Below are 19301 nucleotides of genomic sequence, written 5' to 3'. Positions count from 1 at the left end.
CTATTTTGACCTTCAAGGCTTGATTTCGCATATCTAGACATCTCAAATTCCCATATACTCCTAAAATTGACTTCAAAATCATAATATCTTGCTTCCTCAAAAATTTAGCAAAAAGATGGTCGGACCATGTGTTCAGACCAAGTAGCTGCATACCTAGTCTCAAATTTTTCTCCCCAAATTTTGGGAGCATGTTTTGGCAGTATTTTAATATTCAAATCCAATAGATTGCAAGAAAATATTATTTCTAGGTCAGCCTATGACCCAAACAATGTTAGGGTTTCATACATATAGCTTTTCCTTTCCTCATTTGAGGGATCCAAGATCTAGTGATTAAAAGAGCCTCTTGTGAGGTGAAAGCTTAGGTTATGTGAAGTCTATAACATCAAATCAAGCATTCTTCAAGAATTTATCAAGCCCTCATCAATCATCTTCAACAACAATTAGGAGCTTTGAAGATATTGAAGAATAATAGGAGATCACTGACTGTTGATTGGCTTGTACCTCTCCCTTAGGGTTTGGTATGGTTTCATGTTATTTTCATGTCTTTCTATGAGCTTCATACCATTCATTTTCAGATTTACATTCATGCTTTAGATCCATTATTGCACTTGTGATTTGAAGCATTAGATTTACACTCATTTAGGGTTTAGTCTCCAAAGCATAGGGTAAAAATCTCTTTGTTCATTTAGGATCTTGCATACACACAAGATTATTGCACACACATTTTTAATACATTATCGGCTATTTGTGGAGGTGGAAACCACCAGAAAACAAGGGGCTTGACTAATCCAAAGCCCTATATAGCCACCTAGACATCATTTTTCAAGTTCCAGGTGCAGGTACAGGACTAATAGAATGCACATATATAGATTTAGGCTCATAATTTGACCTCAGTCTTCAAGGACTAGGGTGTGACGTGTTAGTTCTCTGAGTTTTTTTTTCATTTTTTGGCAGTTCTACATTTCAGGTATGTAGAATCTTGGATCCAACAGTTTCATCTCTCTGTTCTAACAGGGACCAGGGCATTGGGCGCCCTGGTCCTGCCCAGTCAGCTCCAAATTTCAGTCACAAGTGTACATTTGGATTTCTGTCTATGCTTTGTACTGAGTCTCTCAGTTTCAATTCAGTTAGATTCTACATTTTTAGTATATGTTTGATCCATTGTTCATCTCCTAGCTTAGTTGGTTATTGCATCATATTTTGCGCATCTCCTCTTCATTACAACAAAGTTATAGAAACCCTAACAGATATTCCTTGACCCTCTCTCTCTCTTACAAGAAGTGGTCAAAGTGAAATATTTCCCTAGGCTCTTCATATTCCAATGTTTGGAGGAAACTGGGGTTATTTCCTAGACTACCCGGTCCCATTTTTTGACATCACAGCCATTTTTCAGATGTCATATATCCAGTTCACTTCTGTAAAGGGAACTTATGCCTTACCATCAAAAGTCTCCAACAATCCTCCACATTTATATTAAGCCCAATCTAAAGAAAATTGAAGACAATACAGGTGAAAAACAAGCAGAGTGAAATTGTCTTTATCGTTGCTATTTTGTTTATTCTCACATATGTGTCATTGTGTGTTGTTTTTAATCCCATGCCCATATATGTTTCTTTGGCCTTCTTTTTTTATCCTTTGGTGATTTGTAATGCTTATTGGTTCATCCCATTTTCATACCAAAATGGGCTAAGCCTTGCTCCCAATAATCTGAATGGCTTTGTCTCTATATTACTCTTGTAAACTCTTGGATATTTAAATCTTTATATATTTAATATTAAAGTATATTCTTAGGTGTTTTGCCAAAAGAAAAAATAAAATAAAAATTTAAATATATAATAATATACAAATAATACTTTTTAATTTGAAGATGATCTTTTTGTTTAATGTTTCAATTTTTTTAATTTCATTTTAACTGAAAAAAAAAAAAAAAAAAAAATTGAAACTAACATATTTATTTTATTTCATAATTTACTTAGTTTAATAAAGGAAAACAAACATGAAGGAAAACAAACAAACAATAACCAAGAGAATTATTAAATACATTTATTTGATATGGAAAATATTTTCTCTTAAAATTAATTAAATTTTCACTTAAAATTAAAATAGTTATATTTAATATAATAGATATTTTTCATTTTATTAAATATCACCATAAAAACATATAAACATTTTTTAAAAGTAAATACTTTTTATTTAACACTATAAAAATTAATAAATACTTTTTTATAAAAATATTATCCAATATTAACTTTCTAAAAATAAGAAAAAATTAACTTAAATTTTTATATAATTATTGAGAAATCATATTCATCATGAGGAAAATAATTTAAAAAACATAATTCAAAATATTAAAATATCTTATTAAATAATAATTTAAGAAGGGCTAAATTAGATGGTCCTACACGAGGTGACATAATGCTTGCATCCACTCATTTACCATCCGTGTAAAATAATGAAATTAATTTTTACAATTCAATTCAAATTAATTTTAAAATCAACCGACACGGAAATGAACACAAAGGGCTTCAAATTAATTTTAGAATTGTAATATATTTTAAAAAATAATACTTTGAAAAGGGTTAGATAGTCCCCTGAAATAACGGGCACCGATTTCCCTAAATCTATTTATTCCTCCTCCATTCTATTCTATTCTATTGCCTTGTGTGTTTTCCTCCTCAGAGTAGTTTGTGTGTTTTCGTCCTTAGAGTAGTTTGGTCGAGCATGGCTGCTCTTTTGTTGTTACTTTTATTGCTTTCAATATTTTTAATCTCCACTCTTCCTCATTCTCTCAACGATCTCTCTCATCATCAACAACAAGAATTGCTGTTGCGATTCAAAGCCGCCATTTCCAAACACAGCACATCTCTGCCCGATTGGACTCCCACTCACCCCTTGTGCAACTGGACTGGTGTTACTTGTCACTCCTCTTCTCACTTTGTCCAAGCCATCAGTTTAACCCAAATGAGTTTATACGGCACCATTTCTCCTGTGCTTGGGAATCTCTCCTCCCTTCGATCCCTTGATCTCTCCCAAAATCACCTCACTGGTACAATTCCACCTCAACTCGGCCAACTCCTAAATCTATGGATACTCAGGCTGGACAACAATCAATTACAAGGAACCATTCCGCCCGCTCTCTCCGCTTGCCGCAGTTTGTATCATCTGGCACTCTCCCATAACCAACTGCATGGCAGAATTCCGCCTGAGCTCAGTCTTCTCACAAGTTTGAAGTACCTCTACTTGGGCGTTAACACTCTCACGGGTACCATTCCCAGCTCTTTCAAAAACCTTTCTGCCTTAGTTGTATTACATTTGGGCCATAATGAGCTCTATGGCTCCATTCCTCCTGAATTAGGACTGTTCACTGACCTAACGTCTCTTAGTTTGTGGGGAAATCAGCTCAGTGGAAACATACCAAACTCCTTGGGAAATTGTTCCAGTCTCCGATTACTTGTATTAAATTCAAACCAACTCCGTGGAACGGTTCCAATGGAGCTGGGTAAGTTGAACCTTCTTACCCAGCTTTATCTACACACCAATCAACTTGTTAGTGACAGCACTAACACATTGGCCTTTCTCACTGCTCTCACAAATTGCTCCCACTTGCAAGAAATAGTTATAGGACATAATCATTTCACTGGGACATTGCCCCCTTCCATAGGCGAACTGTCTTCCAATCTCAATTACTTGGCTTTACAAGTCAATATGATAAGCGGAAGCATACCACAACAGATTGTTAATCTGACAAACTTAACTTACTTAGATTTAGACAATAATTTTTTCCGGGGCAGTATTCCAACTGGAATTAAAAGATTCCGTGAGTTGGAAAGATTGTATTTGCATAGGAACAAATTAGAAGGAAGCATTCCAAATGAGATAGGTCAAATGCAGCATCTCGGACTCTTAGCTCTTAGTCAGAACCAGTTATCTGGAAAAATACCAGACTCTCTTTGTAACTCTCAGCAGCTAAGACGTCTTTCACTTCAGCACAACAAGTTATCAGGGAATATTCCTGTTAGTTTGGAGGGATGTCAGAAGTTGGAGCTCCTTGACTTATCTCACAATAAACTAGTGGGGAGGATACCTGGTGAAGTCATTGCCAACCTCAAAAATCTGCAATTCTACCTCAATCTTTCATGGAATTCTCTGGAAGGGTCATTGCCACAGGAGATGAGTAAAATTCTACTGGCTCAAGCCATAGATATATCTGGAAATCGACTAACTGGTGTCATTCCAATTTCTCTAGGAGACTGCATAGGATTAGAATATCTAAATCTGTCCCACAACGCCTTTGTAGGTCCAATACCTGATTCACTCTCCAAACTAAAAAATCTCCAAGAAATGGACCTTTCTTTCAATAATCTGTCAGGGCAGATTCCTGAAGCAGGGTTGTTTCCAAAAAGAACTGTTATAACATTGTTTATAGGAAACCCTGGCATATGTGGCCCAAAAAATTATTCATTGCCTCCATGCCCAAATCAGACACGCAAAAAGCATTCCCTGCTTAAAAAAATAGTCATATCAGTTGTTGGAAGCATTGGATTTGTATTGTGCATTATCATTATAGGAATTCTGTGGATGCATAAATTTTCAAGAAAGTTCCTCCGTCCCTCGAGCTTTATTTTTACAAGGCTCGGCTATCCAAAATTTTCTTATCAAGATCTTGTAATTGCAACATCCAGATTTGATGAGTCAAACTTGCTTGGAGTGGGTAACTATGGATCCGTGTACAAGGGCATCTTGAGGGATGGTAAGATCATTGCTATCAAGACACTTAATTTTCAAAATGAAGAAGCTCTTAAGAGTTTTAAGAGAGAATGCAAATTGTTAGGGAGGATTCGGCACCGTAACCTCATCAAAATCATAAGTGCATTTTTCTACCCTGATTTGAAGGGTTTGGTTCTTCAGTTTGCATCTAATGGGAGCTTGGAAAGACATTTGAACCCTGATAGAGATGATGAGGACTTTTGTAAGTTGGGATTGAGCGAGTGTTTGAGCATTGCTGTAGATGTAGCCCATGGCATTGAATATTTACATCATGACTGTCCTCTACAAATTGTGCACTGTGATTTAAAACCTGGCAATGTGCTCCTGGATGCCAACATGACAGCTCTCGTCACCGATTTTGGTATATCCCGTTTAACTACTACAAATTCTGTAGATTCACTGAGTACAACAACATTTGCACTCAAAGGATCCATTGGCTATATTGCTCCAGGTAACATTTTTGAGTTATCTTTATATTGATATTATCATTCATCAATTTATTAAAGCTTTTTAATAGTTTCATGAATAAAATTAATTGCAGAATATGGATCGGGTGGGAGTGTTTCTACCAAGGGAGATGTTTATAGTTATGGAATTCTGATATTAGAGATGGTTACAAGGAAGAGGCCAAGTGATGATATGTTTGTAGGAGACATGAACTTACAAAAGTGGGTGAAATTGGCTTTTCCAGACAGATTGGCAGATATTGTTGATAGTGAGCTGTTGAAAGATGTGAATGAAAACATGGAAGACAATAGATGTCTTCTTTCTTTTATTAATGTTGGTTTGCTTTGCACTGCTGAATCGCCAAGAGAGCGACCTACCATGAGAGATGTAGCCAATGCCTTGGAGAACCTTAAGACATCTTTGATGGGAGGTGCAGCTGCTTCCAATTTAACATCTTCCATATCAGACCTGCTGCGCAATGCCAATCCCACAGGAGCACAGGCATCTGATAGTCAAAGTTCTACATTTTAGATGTTTATAACTTCCATTAGAAAGTTTTAGTCCTTTATGTTTGATAGTTTCAAGTTTGTCTTCGAGGACAAGCTATAGTATTCTTTCCAATCAAATCAGCCTCAGGTTAAACTGTAGTTCTATCAGCTTGTAAGTTGTTCCAATTCATGTGTTTTCTTTAAAGTAGTTTAAGAAAGTATGTTGTCAATACATACTTATTGAAAAAATGAAAATTATATAAAGTATTGTTGCTATTTGTAACACTTCCTTTCATAGTGTGCTAAAGTTTAAGAATTGTTTTCCAAGCTCAAAAAAATGAGGCCAACGAAACCTAAATTATAACAAGTGCTGCGATGCAGCAGGAGTCCCTGCCAAATGTTGATGGAATAGTGCTAGATCTAACAGATAGACAAGTTTAGGGCATATAAATTAAACCAGATTTAATCCAAGGCTGATGTTAAACATGTATGTTGCACATTTTAATTGGTATAATAAAATTTAGTAGAGATTGTGACTTTGTAGTTTGTATAAAACTTAGTAGAGATTGCGACTTTGTAGTTTGTATATGATTCGGCATGAAAGAAGACTGGTGAATCCCATATTTTTCTAGCATGGTCTTAACTGGTTTTGAGTCTCAACACCAGTGACATTAATTGGCTATAACAATGTTGATATTGGAAATTAAATAAGCGATTGAAAAATCATGGATATTGTTTATCTAAAACCTCTAGATGATATGAACCTCTGCAAGTATCCCAAACTTGAGATCCGCATTTAAATCTACGCTCAGATTGATCTTAGTAATCAAAAACTAAAAGTATCAAAGGGGACAGATCTTAGCAATCAAAAACTAAGGGACACCATGGGGAAATTGAGTTTTCCAGTCCATTTAAATATATATTTGTTTCCATTAGAATGCATTAAAACTTATCAATTCCATAAATATATGTCTGACATTCTTCTTCCAAGTACATCCTCCACAACACCAGCATATACAAACAGCAAAATCAATTATCAAAACAAACAACATTTACCTTGCTGCCTTTCAATTCAAAAGCACCAAATTTAATTTTCAGAGACAATGAAAGATAATAGATTCTGAAATAAGACATTTTACAAGTTCCTTACTGCGACTGAGTTCGATAATATTAAGAAGAAATATTTTTTAATATAAATATGATTTTTAGTTGAACAATTATTTCAACATTTCCATGTTAGTATTTATAAAGAATAATGAAAAAGAGTTGATAACTTATAATTTATAATTAATTTTATTTATATTATTGTAAGAAATTTGTGCTGAAAAATTAATTATCGTTCACTATATCAAATAATTTTATTTTTTTTAATTTCATAATAATTAATATGTAATGGAGATTATAATTTAATTAACATATTATTTTAATATTTATAACAATTAATAATTTATTTTTTAATTAAATATAATTATTAATATATTTATTATTTAACAATATAATGTAAATATTGATATTAATCTTATGATGATATTATTATAATAATTGAATTATAATTAAAAAATTGAGGATGGTATTTTTAATTAAAAAATAAAAAAATATAGACACTCTTAGTTATGGGTAAATCATTGAAGTATGCAGCTATATTGTCCAATGGTTGATAAGAAAAATAATTTTTCTAATTTGTAAACTTAAAAAATATGCATGTAGATTTTAAGAAAAGTAACAAAGTTTAAAAAAATAAAAAAATGCTTGTTTAGAATTAGTCTTCCAAATATTATACTATAATTTTATTATATTTTATTATTAAAATTAGAATTATAAAGTTTTTTCGTTGGATATATTTTTTTTGTTCAAGATATTTTGGATCAAACTTATTCTATTTCCATATAAAAAATTATTTTAACTCTTGTTGATTATGGGAAACAAGTAGGAGAAAGAATGTAGATTGTTAGTCTAGTTTAGCATAAAGTGAGCTAGTTGATCAAATTTAAGGTTTTGAATTCAAAATTAGGTGTCAAAAAAATTGTCAACTTTAAAAATATAAATTTAAAATATATGACAATATAAAAGAAATACTTATTAATATGGAGATATTTCTTTTGTTTAATGTTTCAAACATTTTAGTTTTATTTTAATTTGGAAAACTAATACATTTATTCATTCATTTACTGTAATATCACACTACAAAAGTGAAAAAAATTAAATTAAATATATTAATTAGATATAAAAAGTATTTTCTTTTGATATTAATAATTTCTTCTTTAAAACTTAAAGTGCTTTTATTTAATTTAATATATTTTTTTCACTAAATATAAAATGTCACCATTAAAAAAATAAATAAACATCTTTTTAAAATAAATATTTTTTAATTAAACACTTAAAAAAATAAGAAAATATTATTCAATATTAAATCTTTAGAAATAAAGTAAAATTAACTTTAAATTTAATATAATTTTTAGGGAATCATCTTTATTATGATATGCTATTTATTCACAAAAGAAAAAATATCGAAGAATTAAATATTTATTAAACAATAATTTAGGGGAGGGTAACTTAGATGGTCCATAACGAAATGACATAACTAATGCTTAGGTAGAGGGTATCTACTCCTTCACTTTCCATTTAAAACAATAAAAATAATTTTTACAATTCAACTCAGATTAAATTTAAAATCAATCCACATGGAAATGCATAACAAGGCGGGCTCCACAGTAATATTTAGGAACCAATTTCCCTCATCTATTTATTCCTCCTCCATTTCACTCTTTTCTCTTCAATTTCCTTGTGCGCTTCCCCTGCCTTTGTAGGTCCGATACGAGATTCATTCTCCAAATAAAAAAATGTCCAACAGATGGATCTTTCTTTCAATAATTTATCAGGGCAGATTCTAGATGTAGGGTTGTTTCCAAATAGAACTGTTGTAGCATTTTTTGTGGGGAAGCCTGGCCTATGCAGCCCAAAAAAATATTCATTGCTTGCATGCCCAAATCCAACCAAGGAAAAACATTCCCTACTGAAGAAAATAGTATCTGTTGTTGGAACTATCGTATTTGTATTATGCTTCTTCATTCTAGTAAAAATATGGAGGCATAAACATTCAACGCAGCTAGTCCGCAACAAGCTTTATTTTGTTGGAAGTTGAAGTCCAACGGACTCGTTCCTTGTTGCCGCCAAAACTCTTGGCTATTCATATTCTTCTTGCAAGCTCTTTAAGAGCTGATTGTAATTCATTTTCTAAAGTTGATTGCCAGAGCTAGTTGCAGCTGTGTATATGTAAACCAGATTGGTGAATAATAAATTGGTTCCCCTACTTCAAGTGTGGACGTAGGCAATTGCTGAACCACAATAAATCTATGTGTCCCATTGTTTATTGTTGTGTGTTGTTAATTTTGTTTATCTATTGTTTTCAATTCGATTCTTCATCCTAAATATTGGTATCAAAGCGAGGTTAGATCACTGTTTAGATTTTGGTATTTGAATTTTCAGAATCATGGAAGAATCGAAGATAGAGAAGTTCTCCAGTTAGAGCTTCCGATTATGGAAATTGCAGATGGAGTCTTTGCTGATAAAGCAAGACCTTTCACTCACACTTGAAGGGAAAGCAAAGAAACTAGCTGGGATGGCTGACGAAGATTGGGAAAAATTGGACAAGAAGGCGAGAGCGACAATTTTTTTCTCGCTGTCCAATAATGTTCTCTTCAACGTCACGGGTGATGCAACAACAAAAGAAGGATGGGATAGACTCTCAGCCATGTATGAAATGGCTTCGACTGCAAATAAAGTTTTTATTATGAAACACTTGTACAAACTGAAAATGAAGGAAGGTTGTGCTATGGCAAACCACATCAATGAATTCAATACATTGATTAGTCAAGCGACTTTGGTGGGGATGACACAAGATGATGAAAGAAAGGCTATTTTATTATTGTGTTCTTTACCAAGTAGATGGGATGGTGTTGTAATAGCAGTTAGCACATCTATATCCGGTAAAAATAAGTTACTTTTTAATGATGTAGCAGCTACTCTTCTCAGTGAGGATTTGAGAAGAAAGTATGATGAACCTTCATCCGGTGAAGCCTTAACGGTGGTCAGCACCGATAATAGAGGTAGAAGTCATAATAGAGGCGGAAATAATTTCAAAAGAGCACAAGAGAGAGTGCAGGATAGCGAAGCAAATATAGTTTATGATAAAGATGATAGTGTTTTAATCCTTTCAACAACTGACACTACTCCGAATTCATGGGTGCTTGATTCCGGTGCCTCCTATCATGCTACCTCATGTCTTGAAGCGTTCATCAACTACCATGAAGGTCATTTTGGCAATATTTTCTTAGGAGATAACAAAGCTTGTGAAATTATAGGCAAAGGGGATGTATTGCTGCCATTAGAAGGTGGTAAAACATGGCTGCTCAAAGATGTTCGCCATGTCCCAAAATTGGAGTGGAATTTGATATCCGTTGGACAGCTCTTTGGTCAAGGTCTTAATGTTAATTTTCTCCCGGATACATGGAAAGTAACACATGGTACCATGATGATTACAAATGGTAACAAAGTGGGAAGCCTATACATTTTTAAGACTCATGGTGAAGTAGGAGCTGTAATGGTGATTGAGGACAGCAAAGCAGATCTTTGGCATCAAAGACTTGGGCACATTATCAAGAAAGGTATCCATGTTACGCATACAAGAGATCAAAGTCTAGAAATAGAAATGGTGAATGTTGGTTTTGTGGCAAAGCTGGTCATGTGAAAAAGGATTGCAAAAATTTCAAAAGAGCACACGAGAGAGTGCGAGACAGCGAAGCAAATACAGGTTATGATAAAGATGATATTGTTTTAATCCTTTCAACAACTGATACTACTCCGAATTCATGGGTGCTTGATTCTAGTGGCTCCTATCATGCTACCTCATGTCTTGAAGCATTCATCAACTACAATGAAGGTCATTTTGGCAGTATTTTCTTAGGAGATATTAAAGCTTGTGAAATTACAGGCAAAGGGGATGTATTGCTGCCATTAGAAGGTGGTAAAACATGGCTGCTCAAAGATGTTCGCCATGTCCCAAACTTGAAGCGGAATTTGATATCCGGTGGACAGGCCTTTGGTCAAGGTCTTAATGTTAATTTTCTCCCGGATACATGGAAAGTAACACATGGTACCATGATGATTACAAATGGTAACAAAGTGGGAAGCCTATACATTTTTAAGACTCAAGGTGAAGTGGGAGCTGCAATGGTGATTGAGGACAGCAAAGCAGGTCTTTGGCATCAAAGACTTGGGCACATTAGCAAGAAAGGTCTCCATGTTACGCATACAAGAAATTAGCTACCGGGCCTCAAGCTTATTGACTTAGCCTTTTGTGAACATTGCCTCTATGGCAAACAAAAGAGAGTCAGTTTTTTGAAAGGTGGACGTGACACAAAGAAAACACCGCTAGAGCTTGTATACTCAGATGTTTTTGGGCCTACCGAGGTAACCTCCATTGGAGGAGCTAACTATTTTGTATCATTTCTTGATGATTGCACAAGAAAAGTATGGATTTATATGCTTTCTAGGAAATCTGAAGTCTTTTCAAAATTTAAAATTTTCAAAGCTTTAGTTGAAAATCAAATTGGGCATAAGATTAAATGTTTACAAACAGATAATGGTGGGGAATTTTGTTCACATAATGGGATTAGAAGAATCAAGGTTGTTCCATTCACTCCTCAAGAAAATGGTGCAGCTGAGAGGATGAATAGAACAATTCTTGAAAAGGAATGATGTATGTTGTCTAATGCAGATTTAGGCAAAGAATTTTGGGCAGAAGCGTGTAACACAACAGTGTATTCAATCAACCAAAGTCCATCATCTAAATTGGATTTTGGTATTCCGGAAGAGGAATGGCAAGGGAAGAGGATTTCGTACTCGCATCTTCATGTGTTTGGATGTGAAGCCTTCTTGCATATACCCAAGGAAAAGCGAACCAAATTGGATCCAAAGTCGCTGAAATGTATCTTTGTGGGGTATGGAGAAGAGCAGTTTGGTTTCAGATTGTGGGATCCAGTTCAGAAAAAGATTGTCCGTAGCAGGGATGTAGTTTTCCATGAAACCTCCTTTCCCGCACTACAAGATGCAAATAAATCAGAGACAAATTATGTCCCTATGTCTCTATTTCAGAATTCGACTACCAGCGCTCTACCTCCGGTCTCTCATTTAGTGGGAGCTCCTATGACATCTACATCGGTTGAATACAATTCTCAGACAGAGAATGATGAAGAAAGTGCTGATAATGTTTGGTCTTCATTTAAATTTGGGGGTCTATTAAATAGAACAAATCCTCCCCTACATAGCACTAATGTTGGAAGAAACTTGGAAGATCACCCTTATGGTGAGCAACCTGGCTCACATTATTCCATTTTGGTTGGGGATCCTCCACGGTAACCAGCATCTCCACCACATTCTGCAAATCATAATATATTCTCCCCAAGGCATGATGCACTGTCTTCAAGTGCAGCACACCCCCTCCCACAATCCTCACACTCTGCAGCCTATTGTTCTCCCTGCGAGCTGCCTGTTGGCCCTCTTTCCATGGGCTCCACACCCCACGGGCCCTCCCTACAGACTCCCCGCGACCCCCCAACAACTGCCTCTCCTTCTCTGCAGGCCCACTCCCGTGCACTCCCCGCCTGCAGACCACTCCACGGGCCCCCTACAGACTTCTCCTTTGCAGTCCCACCGTGGAGTCATCCTCCAACACAGACCATAGAAAATGCCACCATGACTCCCCACTCCCTACACATTCGACAACCCCCTGCAGTGGGAGATGCTGCCACTGCACCCAGCCATCTTCACATGCTCAGAACGTAGGCAAAGCAAGGTCCAAATTCCCGCTACTTGTCAGCATCCAATGTGGACAAAAATCCACAGGCCAGTAAAACTACCAGGCAAATTAAAAATGGGAGAGATATAAATTTGCATAAACAGGGAATACATAATGATTCTACTACTCCAGCAGAGAGTCAGTTGAGGAAATCAACCAGACAGAGGTGACCTCCTGCAAAATTTTATGATTATGACTTACTGTTTTGTGAAGAGGCTGAACTTTCTTTGCTCATCTCTGATCAAACAGAGCCTGCCACATACAAAGAGGCTTGTAAAAATGCAAACCATGATAACTGGCACGCTGCAATGTGCTAAGAAATGGACGCACTAGTGAGAAATCAGACATGGGATTTGCTGCCACTTCCGCCTGACATAAAGACATTAAGAAATAAATGGGTATACAAACTAAAAGATGAAGCCGATGGTCACAAAAGATTTCGAGCAAGACTAGTTGTAAAGGGATATGCTCAGCATCAAGACCTCGACTTCAAAGAAATTTTCTCGCCAGTAGTTAAAATGACCACCATCTGAGCAGTATTGGGATTAGTTGCAGTGTGGGATCTTGAACTTGAACAACTGGATGTGAAGATGACATTTCTCCATGGCGATCTTGATGAGGAACTATTTATGCATCAGCCGGAAGGGTTCATTAAAAAGGGGCAGGAACACCTTTATTGCAGATTGAAATGCAATTTGTATGGGCTTAAGCAAGCCCCCCAGCAGTGGTATCTTAAATTTGACAAGTTCATGATTGATCACAAGTTTACTCGTAAGGAGTCTGATCCTTGTATCTATTACAAGAAGCTTCCTAATGGCGAGTTTGTCATTCTTCTCCTTTATGTGGATGATATGCTAGTAGCCGGCACAAGCATGAGGATTGTGAGTGAACTTAAAACTCACTTAGGAAAGGAATTTGCCATGAAAGATTTAGGGGCAGCAAAGAAGATCCTAGGAATGACTATTTCTTGGGATAGAAAAAAGAGAGAACTCAAACTATCTTAGCAAGACTACATTAAAAAAGTCTTGGACAGATTTGGTATGGCGGATGCTAAGTCTGTTTGTGTACCATTAGCCTCTCATTTTCAGTTATCTTCTCAATTGTGTCCTAAAACACAAGAAGATAAGGAGTTTATGGATAAAATTCCATACAAATCTATAGTTGGAAGCCTCATGTATGCTATGGTGTCTACTCGACCGGACATTGCTCATGTTGTGGGATTGGTGAGCAGATTTATGGCTAATCCAGGCAAATCACATTGGGAGGCGGTTAAGTATATCTTGAGGTATCTCAAAGGTACTTTTGATTTTTGTTTATGGTTTGGAAAGGACAAGGCAGTTTTGCAAGGGTTTACCGATTCTGATTTTGCCAGTGACTTAGACAAAAGAAAGTCTACTTCTGGTTGTGCTTTCACATTTGCTAGGGCAGCAATTAGTTGAACTTCAAAATTGCAGCATACAGTTGCTCAATCAATCGCGAAAGTAGAATGCATAGCTCTTTCTGAGGGAGCAAAAGAGATGGTATGGCTGCAACTCTTGTTCAGCGAGTTGGGTTTGAAGAAATTAGGTTTTGCTTTGTTTTGTGATAACAACAGTGCAATTTTTATGACTAAACATCAGACATCTCAGCCACGGTCAAAACATATTGATGTTCGCCATATGGTCGAAGAAGGCAAGTTTCATGTAGACAAGATTCATACTGACCTGAATCCAGCTGATGTGCTCACTAAAGTGGTTAAGTGGGAGAAGTTCGATTTATGTCAAGCTTCTCTCGGCATTTCCAATAACTGATAGCAGAACTAAGTGGGGGAATCTACTTGTTGCAGCAGTTCGTTGGCCTTTAGTGGGAGATTGTTAGAAGTTGAAGTCCAACGGACTCCTTCCTTGTTGCCGCCAAAACTCTTGGCTATTCATGTTCTTCTTGCAAGCTCTTTAAGAGCTCATTGTAATTCATTTTTTGAAGTTGATTGCCAGAGCTAGTTGCAGATGTGTATATGTAAACCAGATTGGTGAATAATAAATTGGTTCCCTTGCTTCAAGTGTGGATGTAGGCAATTGTCGAACCACGATAAATCTGTGTGTCTCATTGTTTATTGTTGTGTGTTGTTAATTTTGTTTATCTTCTATTTTCAATTCGATTCTTCATCCTAACATATTTTTCAAAAGCTGCAGTATCCAAAATTTTCTTATCAAGATCTTATCATCGCAACATCTTGATTTGACGAGTCAAACTTGCTTGGAGTGGGTAACTTTGGATCTATCTACAAAGGCATCTTCAGGGATTAAAAGATGATTGCCATCAAGACTCTTAATTTTCAGAATGAAGAAGCTCTTAAGAGTCTTAAGAGAGAATGCAAATTGTTAGGAAGGATTCGGCACCATAACCTCATCAGAATCATAGATGCATTTTTCTACCCTGACTTCAAGGGTTTGGTACTTCACTTTGCATGTAATGGGAGCTTGGAAAAACATTTGAACACTAACAGGGATGATCAGGACTTTAGTAAGTTGGGATTGAGTGAGTATTTGAGCATTACTATAGATGTAGCCCATGGCATGGAATATCTTCATCATGATTGTCCTCTACAAATTGTGCACTGTGATTCAAAACCAAGCAATGTGCTGTTGGATGCCAACATGACAGCCCTTGTGACTGATTTTGGTATATCCCATCTAACTGCAACAAATTCTGTAGATTCATTGAGTACAACAACATTTGGACTATAAGGAACCATTGGCTATATTGCCCCAGGTAACATGTTTGAGTTATCTTTATATTGGCATTATCATTTTTTTATTAGCTTTTTAATAATTTCATGAATAAAATTGATTGCAGAGTATGGATTGGGTGGGAATGTTTCCACCAAAGGAGATGTTTATAGCTATGGAATTCTGATATTAGAGATGGTTACAAGGAAGAGGCCAAGTGATGACATCTTTGTGGGTGACATGAACTTGCCAAAGTGGGTGAGCTTGGCTTTTCCAGACAGATTGGCAGATGTTGTTGATAGTGAGGTGTTAAAAGATGTGAATGAAAACATGGAAGACAATAGATGTCTTGTTTCTTTTATTCATGTTGGTTTGCTCTGCACTGCTGAATCACCAAGAGAGCGGCCTTCCATGAGAGATGTATCGAATGTCTTGGAGAGGCTGAAGACATCTTTGATGGGAGATGCAACTGCTTCCAATTTAACGTCTACCATATCAGATCTCCTGCGCAATACCGATCCCACAGAAGCATTGCAATCTGGTAGTCAAAGTTCTACATCTTAGATGTTTATAAGTTTAATTAAAAGTTTTCGTCCTTTATGTTTGATAATCTCAAGTTTGTCTTACAGCACAGAATAGTCTTCTTTCATGTCAAATCCACCTTACCTTAAATTCTAGTTCTTTGAGCAATACTTGTATATAGGCACGATTAGTGCATAGTAGGAGAACAGAATGGATTAAGTGGGCCCACCACAGCCAACTAAGGGGTCAAAGACTAGTGAACTTGAAGTGTTGAATGGAAATGGGTGATCACAGGTATTGAACAAAATCGACTTGTTCATTAGGCTTTAGAAACTTTCATTCAAATGCAATTCGCAGGTGCAAAGCCAAATTCTACAATTGGAGCTAGCACCCTCCTTCCAGCGATGAAAGGGGAGCATTTCTATGATGATGCATGATATGAAATTAGTGGGAGGGAATGAGAGGGAAGGATCCTATGGTGCACAACAATGGCAGATTTGGAGGCAATAGATATGGATTTTGTTGAAGCTGTGAGGTACAGCAATGTAGATCTTATTGCTCTAAGATAAAATTCTTAATTCATTGCCTGGAAATAACGTTATATGCATAGATATGTAAAAAGAAGTAGAAACTATACTTGTGTAGAAAGATGAAGAGTCTAATAAGTCGGAAGTAGTTGTTGCAGTGTTCTTTTTCCCCTTATGTGTCAATGCAATTTCAAATATGTAATTAAGAGGTTGTAGTTTAATTTAATATCATTGAAGAGATGGTGTTGAGGAGGGGTATCTGTGAGGGAAAAATGTTTTTCAAGCAGGACAAGGGAACCTGATTTCCAAGTTAGGATAATGCAAATTCTGACATAAAGCGATTTTCTTCGCATACAAATATTTCTTGATTTTTTGCAGCAACATGGGTAAGGTTAGTAGACAGTTGATCCTATCTCCTCCATTGTTATTTTATCTCGTATTGTTGTAGTAAGGCATGCTACGTAAGCTAATTTTGATACTCCAATTCTCCCGCTTCAATTGACCTAAATTGATCCTGGAAATCTTCCTTCATCCCTTTGATTATAACCTTCGTAGAAACTATTTCATCAAGGGAATAGGCAAAATAATGGGTTGGTTGATGAAAAGATTAAGAATACATGAGATAGAGGGATGGGGTATGGAGGAAGGGAGAAGGGGAGAGAGCGAGAGAGAGGGATGGGGTATGGAGGAAGGGAGAAGGGGAGAGAGCGAGAGAGAGGGATGGGGTATCGAGGAAGGGAGAAGGGAAGAGAGAGAGAGAGGAGGGGGGATGGAGAGGAAGAGATATCGAATCTAGGACACAATATGATCCTTAGAACACAATATGACCCCTAACAACATCTAAGGGGTCATAGGGTATCCTAAGGGGTCATATGACACTATATTATCCCTTAGCACATCATAGGACCTATAACAACACCAAATGGTGTCCTAAGGGGTCATAGAACACCATATGGTGTTGTTATGGGTCACTAGTGTCCCGAGGGAACATATGAAATCCTATGACCCCTAGGACACCATATGGTGTTGTTATGGGTCGTATGGTGTCTTAAGGGGTCATATGGTGTCTTAAGGGGTCACAAGACACCATATGACTGATCTCAATTATGACTATAGGAATTATAGAAGAAGAGAAAGAGGGAGGGAGAGAAGAAGAGAAAGAGGGATGGGGCATGGAGGAAGGGAGAAGGGGAGAGAGCGAGAGAGAGAGGGATGGGGAATGGAGAGAGAGAGAGAGAGAGAGAGAGAGGAGTGGGGAGGGAGAGGAAGAGATATCGAATCCAGGATACAATATGACCCCTAATAACATCTAAGGGGTCATATGACACTATATTATCCCTTAGCACACCATAGGACCTATAATGACACCAAATAGTGTCCTAAAGGATCATAGAACACCATATGACCCTTTAGAACACCATATGGTCTTTTTATGGGTCATTGGTGTCCCGAGGGTTCATATGACATCCTATGACCCCTTAGGACACCATATGGTGCTGTTATGAGTCATATGGTGTCTTAAGGGATTACAGGACACCTTATGACCTCTTAGGAAACAATATGACCTCTAATGACACCTAAGGGGTCGTATGGTGGCCTAATAAAATGATATATTAAATTTAAAGTTATGAATAGAACATCATAAAATGAGACTCCAAGCGAACAAACAATGAGGCTTCGCTAAAAAGCAAGTGTAAGAGCTTGACCTAACCCTAAGAGTACTGCCTAAGTTCTAAAACATATGATGCTATTAAATTTGCAAGGTTATAAGACTGATCTCGATTGTGACTATAGGAATTACACACTTGATTTCTTTCATGGGTATGTACCATTCCAAGTTGTTTGACAAGCGATGATCATCATATACTACCACTCCCATGCATACAACAAACTTTAATTTCTTTAGGTGACAGGCGTTGTGTAACAACATGGGAACTCTCGCATACCCACCACTAGCATTCTCCAAAACATCATCTATGTTACTCTCCCACTTTCTCTTCCTGCCTATTGTTTCCTTCTGAAAAACATATTGCAGGTACTTTGAATCATCATGTTGCTTTGTTGACACTATTTTCCACATCTGCTATGCTCATTAAAAACACATTCGAGAAGAATATTGCTAAAGGTTTCCATGTTTGTCATGGTAATACACTCGTGGTTCAATTTCAAACCCTATTCCTCCTATTCAATATACACACACAAATCCATCTATCAATTTTCTTACGAGAGCATACATGATAAAAATCAAAGAGGAAGTTGTAGACAAGAAATAAATTCACTTACTTCTATATAAGTGCAGACACAGTTGCAGTGGGGTATGTAGGAAGGGAGGGAGAGAAGAAGAGAAAGAGGTATGGGGTATGGAGGAAGGGAGAAGGGGAGAGAGAGAGAGAGAGAGAGAGAGAGAGAGAGAGAGAGAGAGAGAGAGAGGCACCTTGTATGCGTTTGAGATGGGGAGACAATACACTTACATGTGTGTATATATACTTAATATATTATATATATATACATATATTTATAAATATTATATTTATATGTATATAAACATATTATATATACAATATCATATTATACACATATAATATATTACATATATTATATGTATATACACATATTATATATAGAATATCATATTATACAATAGCATGTATGTGTTGTTTATAATAAAAAGAGTGCATACGCGCTGCTTACGCCATAAGTACCCCGTACACTCTTTTTAAATCATAAGTACCCCGTATGCACTTTTGACTGTTTAGGCTTGGAAATAGGTCTAGATGACAAAGCTACGGTTTGGAAGTTTGATTTCCCTCCATTTCTCTCATTTTTTATGTGTTTTATTTTATCAACTTGGTTTATCAACTTTGTCATCATTAGGTTTACACTTCATCAAGTGGGTATTTCTAAAATTGCCACCATATTTTCAGAAAAAATCAGGGCCTGTTTTTTGTGCGCGAAGGATTTCACCCCCTTAATCTTATCCAATTTT

The 19301-nt window shown here is 36.3% G+C and overlaps 2 protein-coding genes across 2 annotated transcripts; both read left to right on the top strand.

Moving 5' to 3' along the window:
- Nucleotides 1-2721: 2721 nt before the first annotated feature.
- LOC131037866 (putative leucine-rich repeat receptor-like serine/threonine-protein kinase At2g24130) lies at nucleotides 2722-5745 on the top strand. Its single transcript, XM_059221177.1, has 2 exons — nucleotides 2722-5218; nucleotides 5309-5745. The coding sequence occupies exons 1-2, from the start codon at nucleotides 2722-2724 to the stop codon at nucleotides 5743-5745; spliced, it is 2934 nt and encodes a 977-aa protein (XP_059077160.1).
- A 9101-nt stretch (nucleotides 5746-14846) lies between these two features.
- LOC131876271 (putative leucine-rich repeat receptor-like serine/threonine-protein kinase At2g24130) lies at nucleotides 14847-15830 on the top strand. The gene is made up of 2 exons (XM_059221176.1): nucleotides 14847-15219; nucleotides 15394-15830. The coding sequence occupies exons 1-2, from the start codon at nucleotides 14847-14849 to the stop codon at nucleotides 15828-15830; spliced, it is 810 nt and encodes a 269-aa protein (XP_059077159.1).
- Nucleotides 15831-19301: the final 3471 nt, after the last annotated feature.

The sequence above is a fragment of the Cryptomeria japonica genome, chromosome 5 (assembly GCF_030272615.1).
Source record: "Cryptomeria japonica chromosome 5, Sugi_1.0, whole genome shotgun sequence".
NCBI classification, from domain to species: Eukaryota; Viridiplantae; Streptophyta; class Pinopsida; order Cupressales; family Cupressaceae; genus Cryptomeria; species Cryptomeria japonica.
The sequence above is the reverse complement of the archived record's forward strand: the minus strand, read 5'-3'. Positions and strand labels throughout refer to the sequence as shown.

Bases quoted from the DNA above. Each gene is read 5' to 3' on its own strand.
- LOC131876271 (XM_059221176.1), top strand. From the start codon at position 14,847: ATGATTGCCATCAAGACTCTTAATTTTCAGAATGAAGAAGCTCTTAAG. The intron at 15,220-15,393 runs GTATATCCCATC...AATTGATTGCAG, and splicing joins AGCCCTTGTGACTGATTTTG to AGTATGGATTGGGTGGGAAT.
- LOC131037866 (XM_059221177.1), top strand. From the start codon at position 2,722: ATGGCTGCTCTTTTGTTGTTACTTTTATTGCTTTCAATATTTTTAATC. The intron at 5,219-5,308 runs GTAACATTTTTG...AATTAATTGCAG, and splicing joins CATTGGCTATATTGCTCCAG to AATATGGATCGGGTGGGAGT.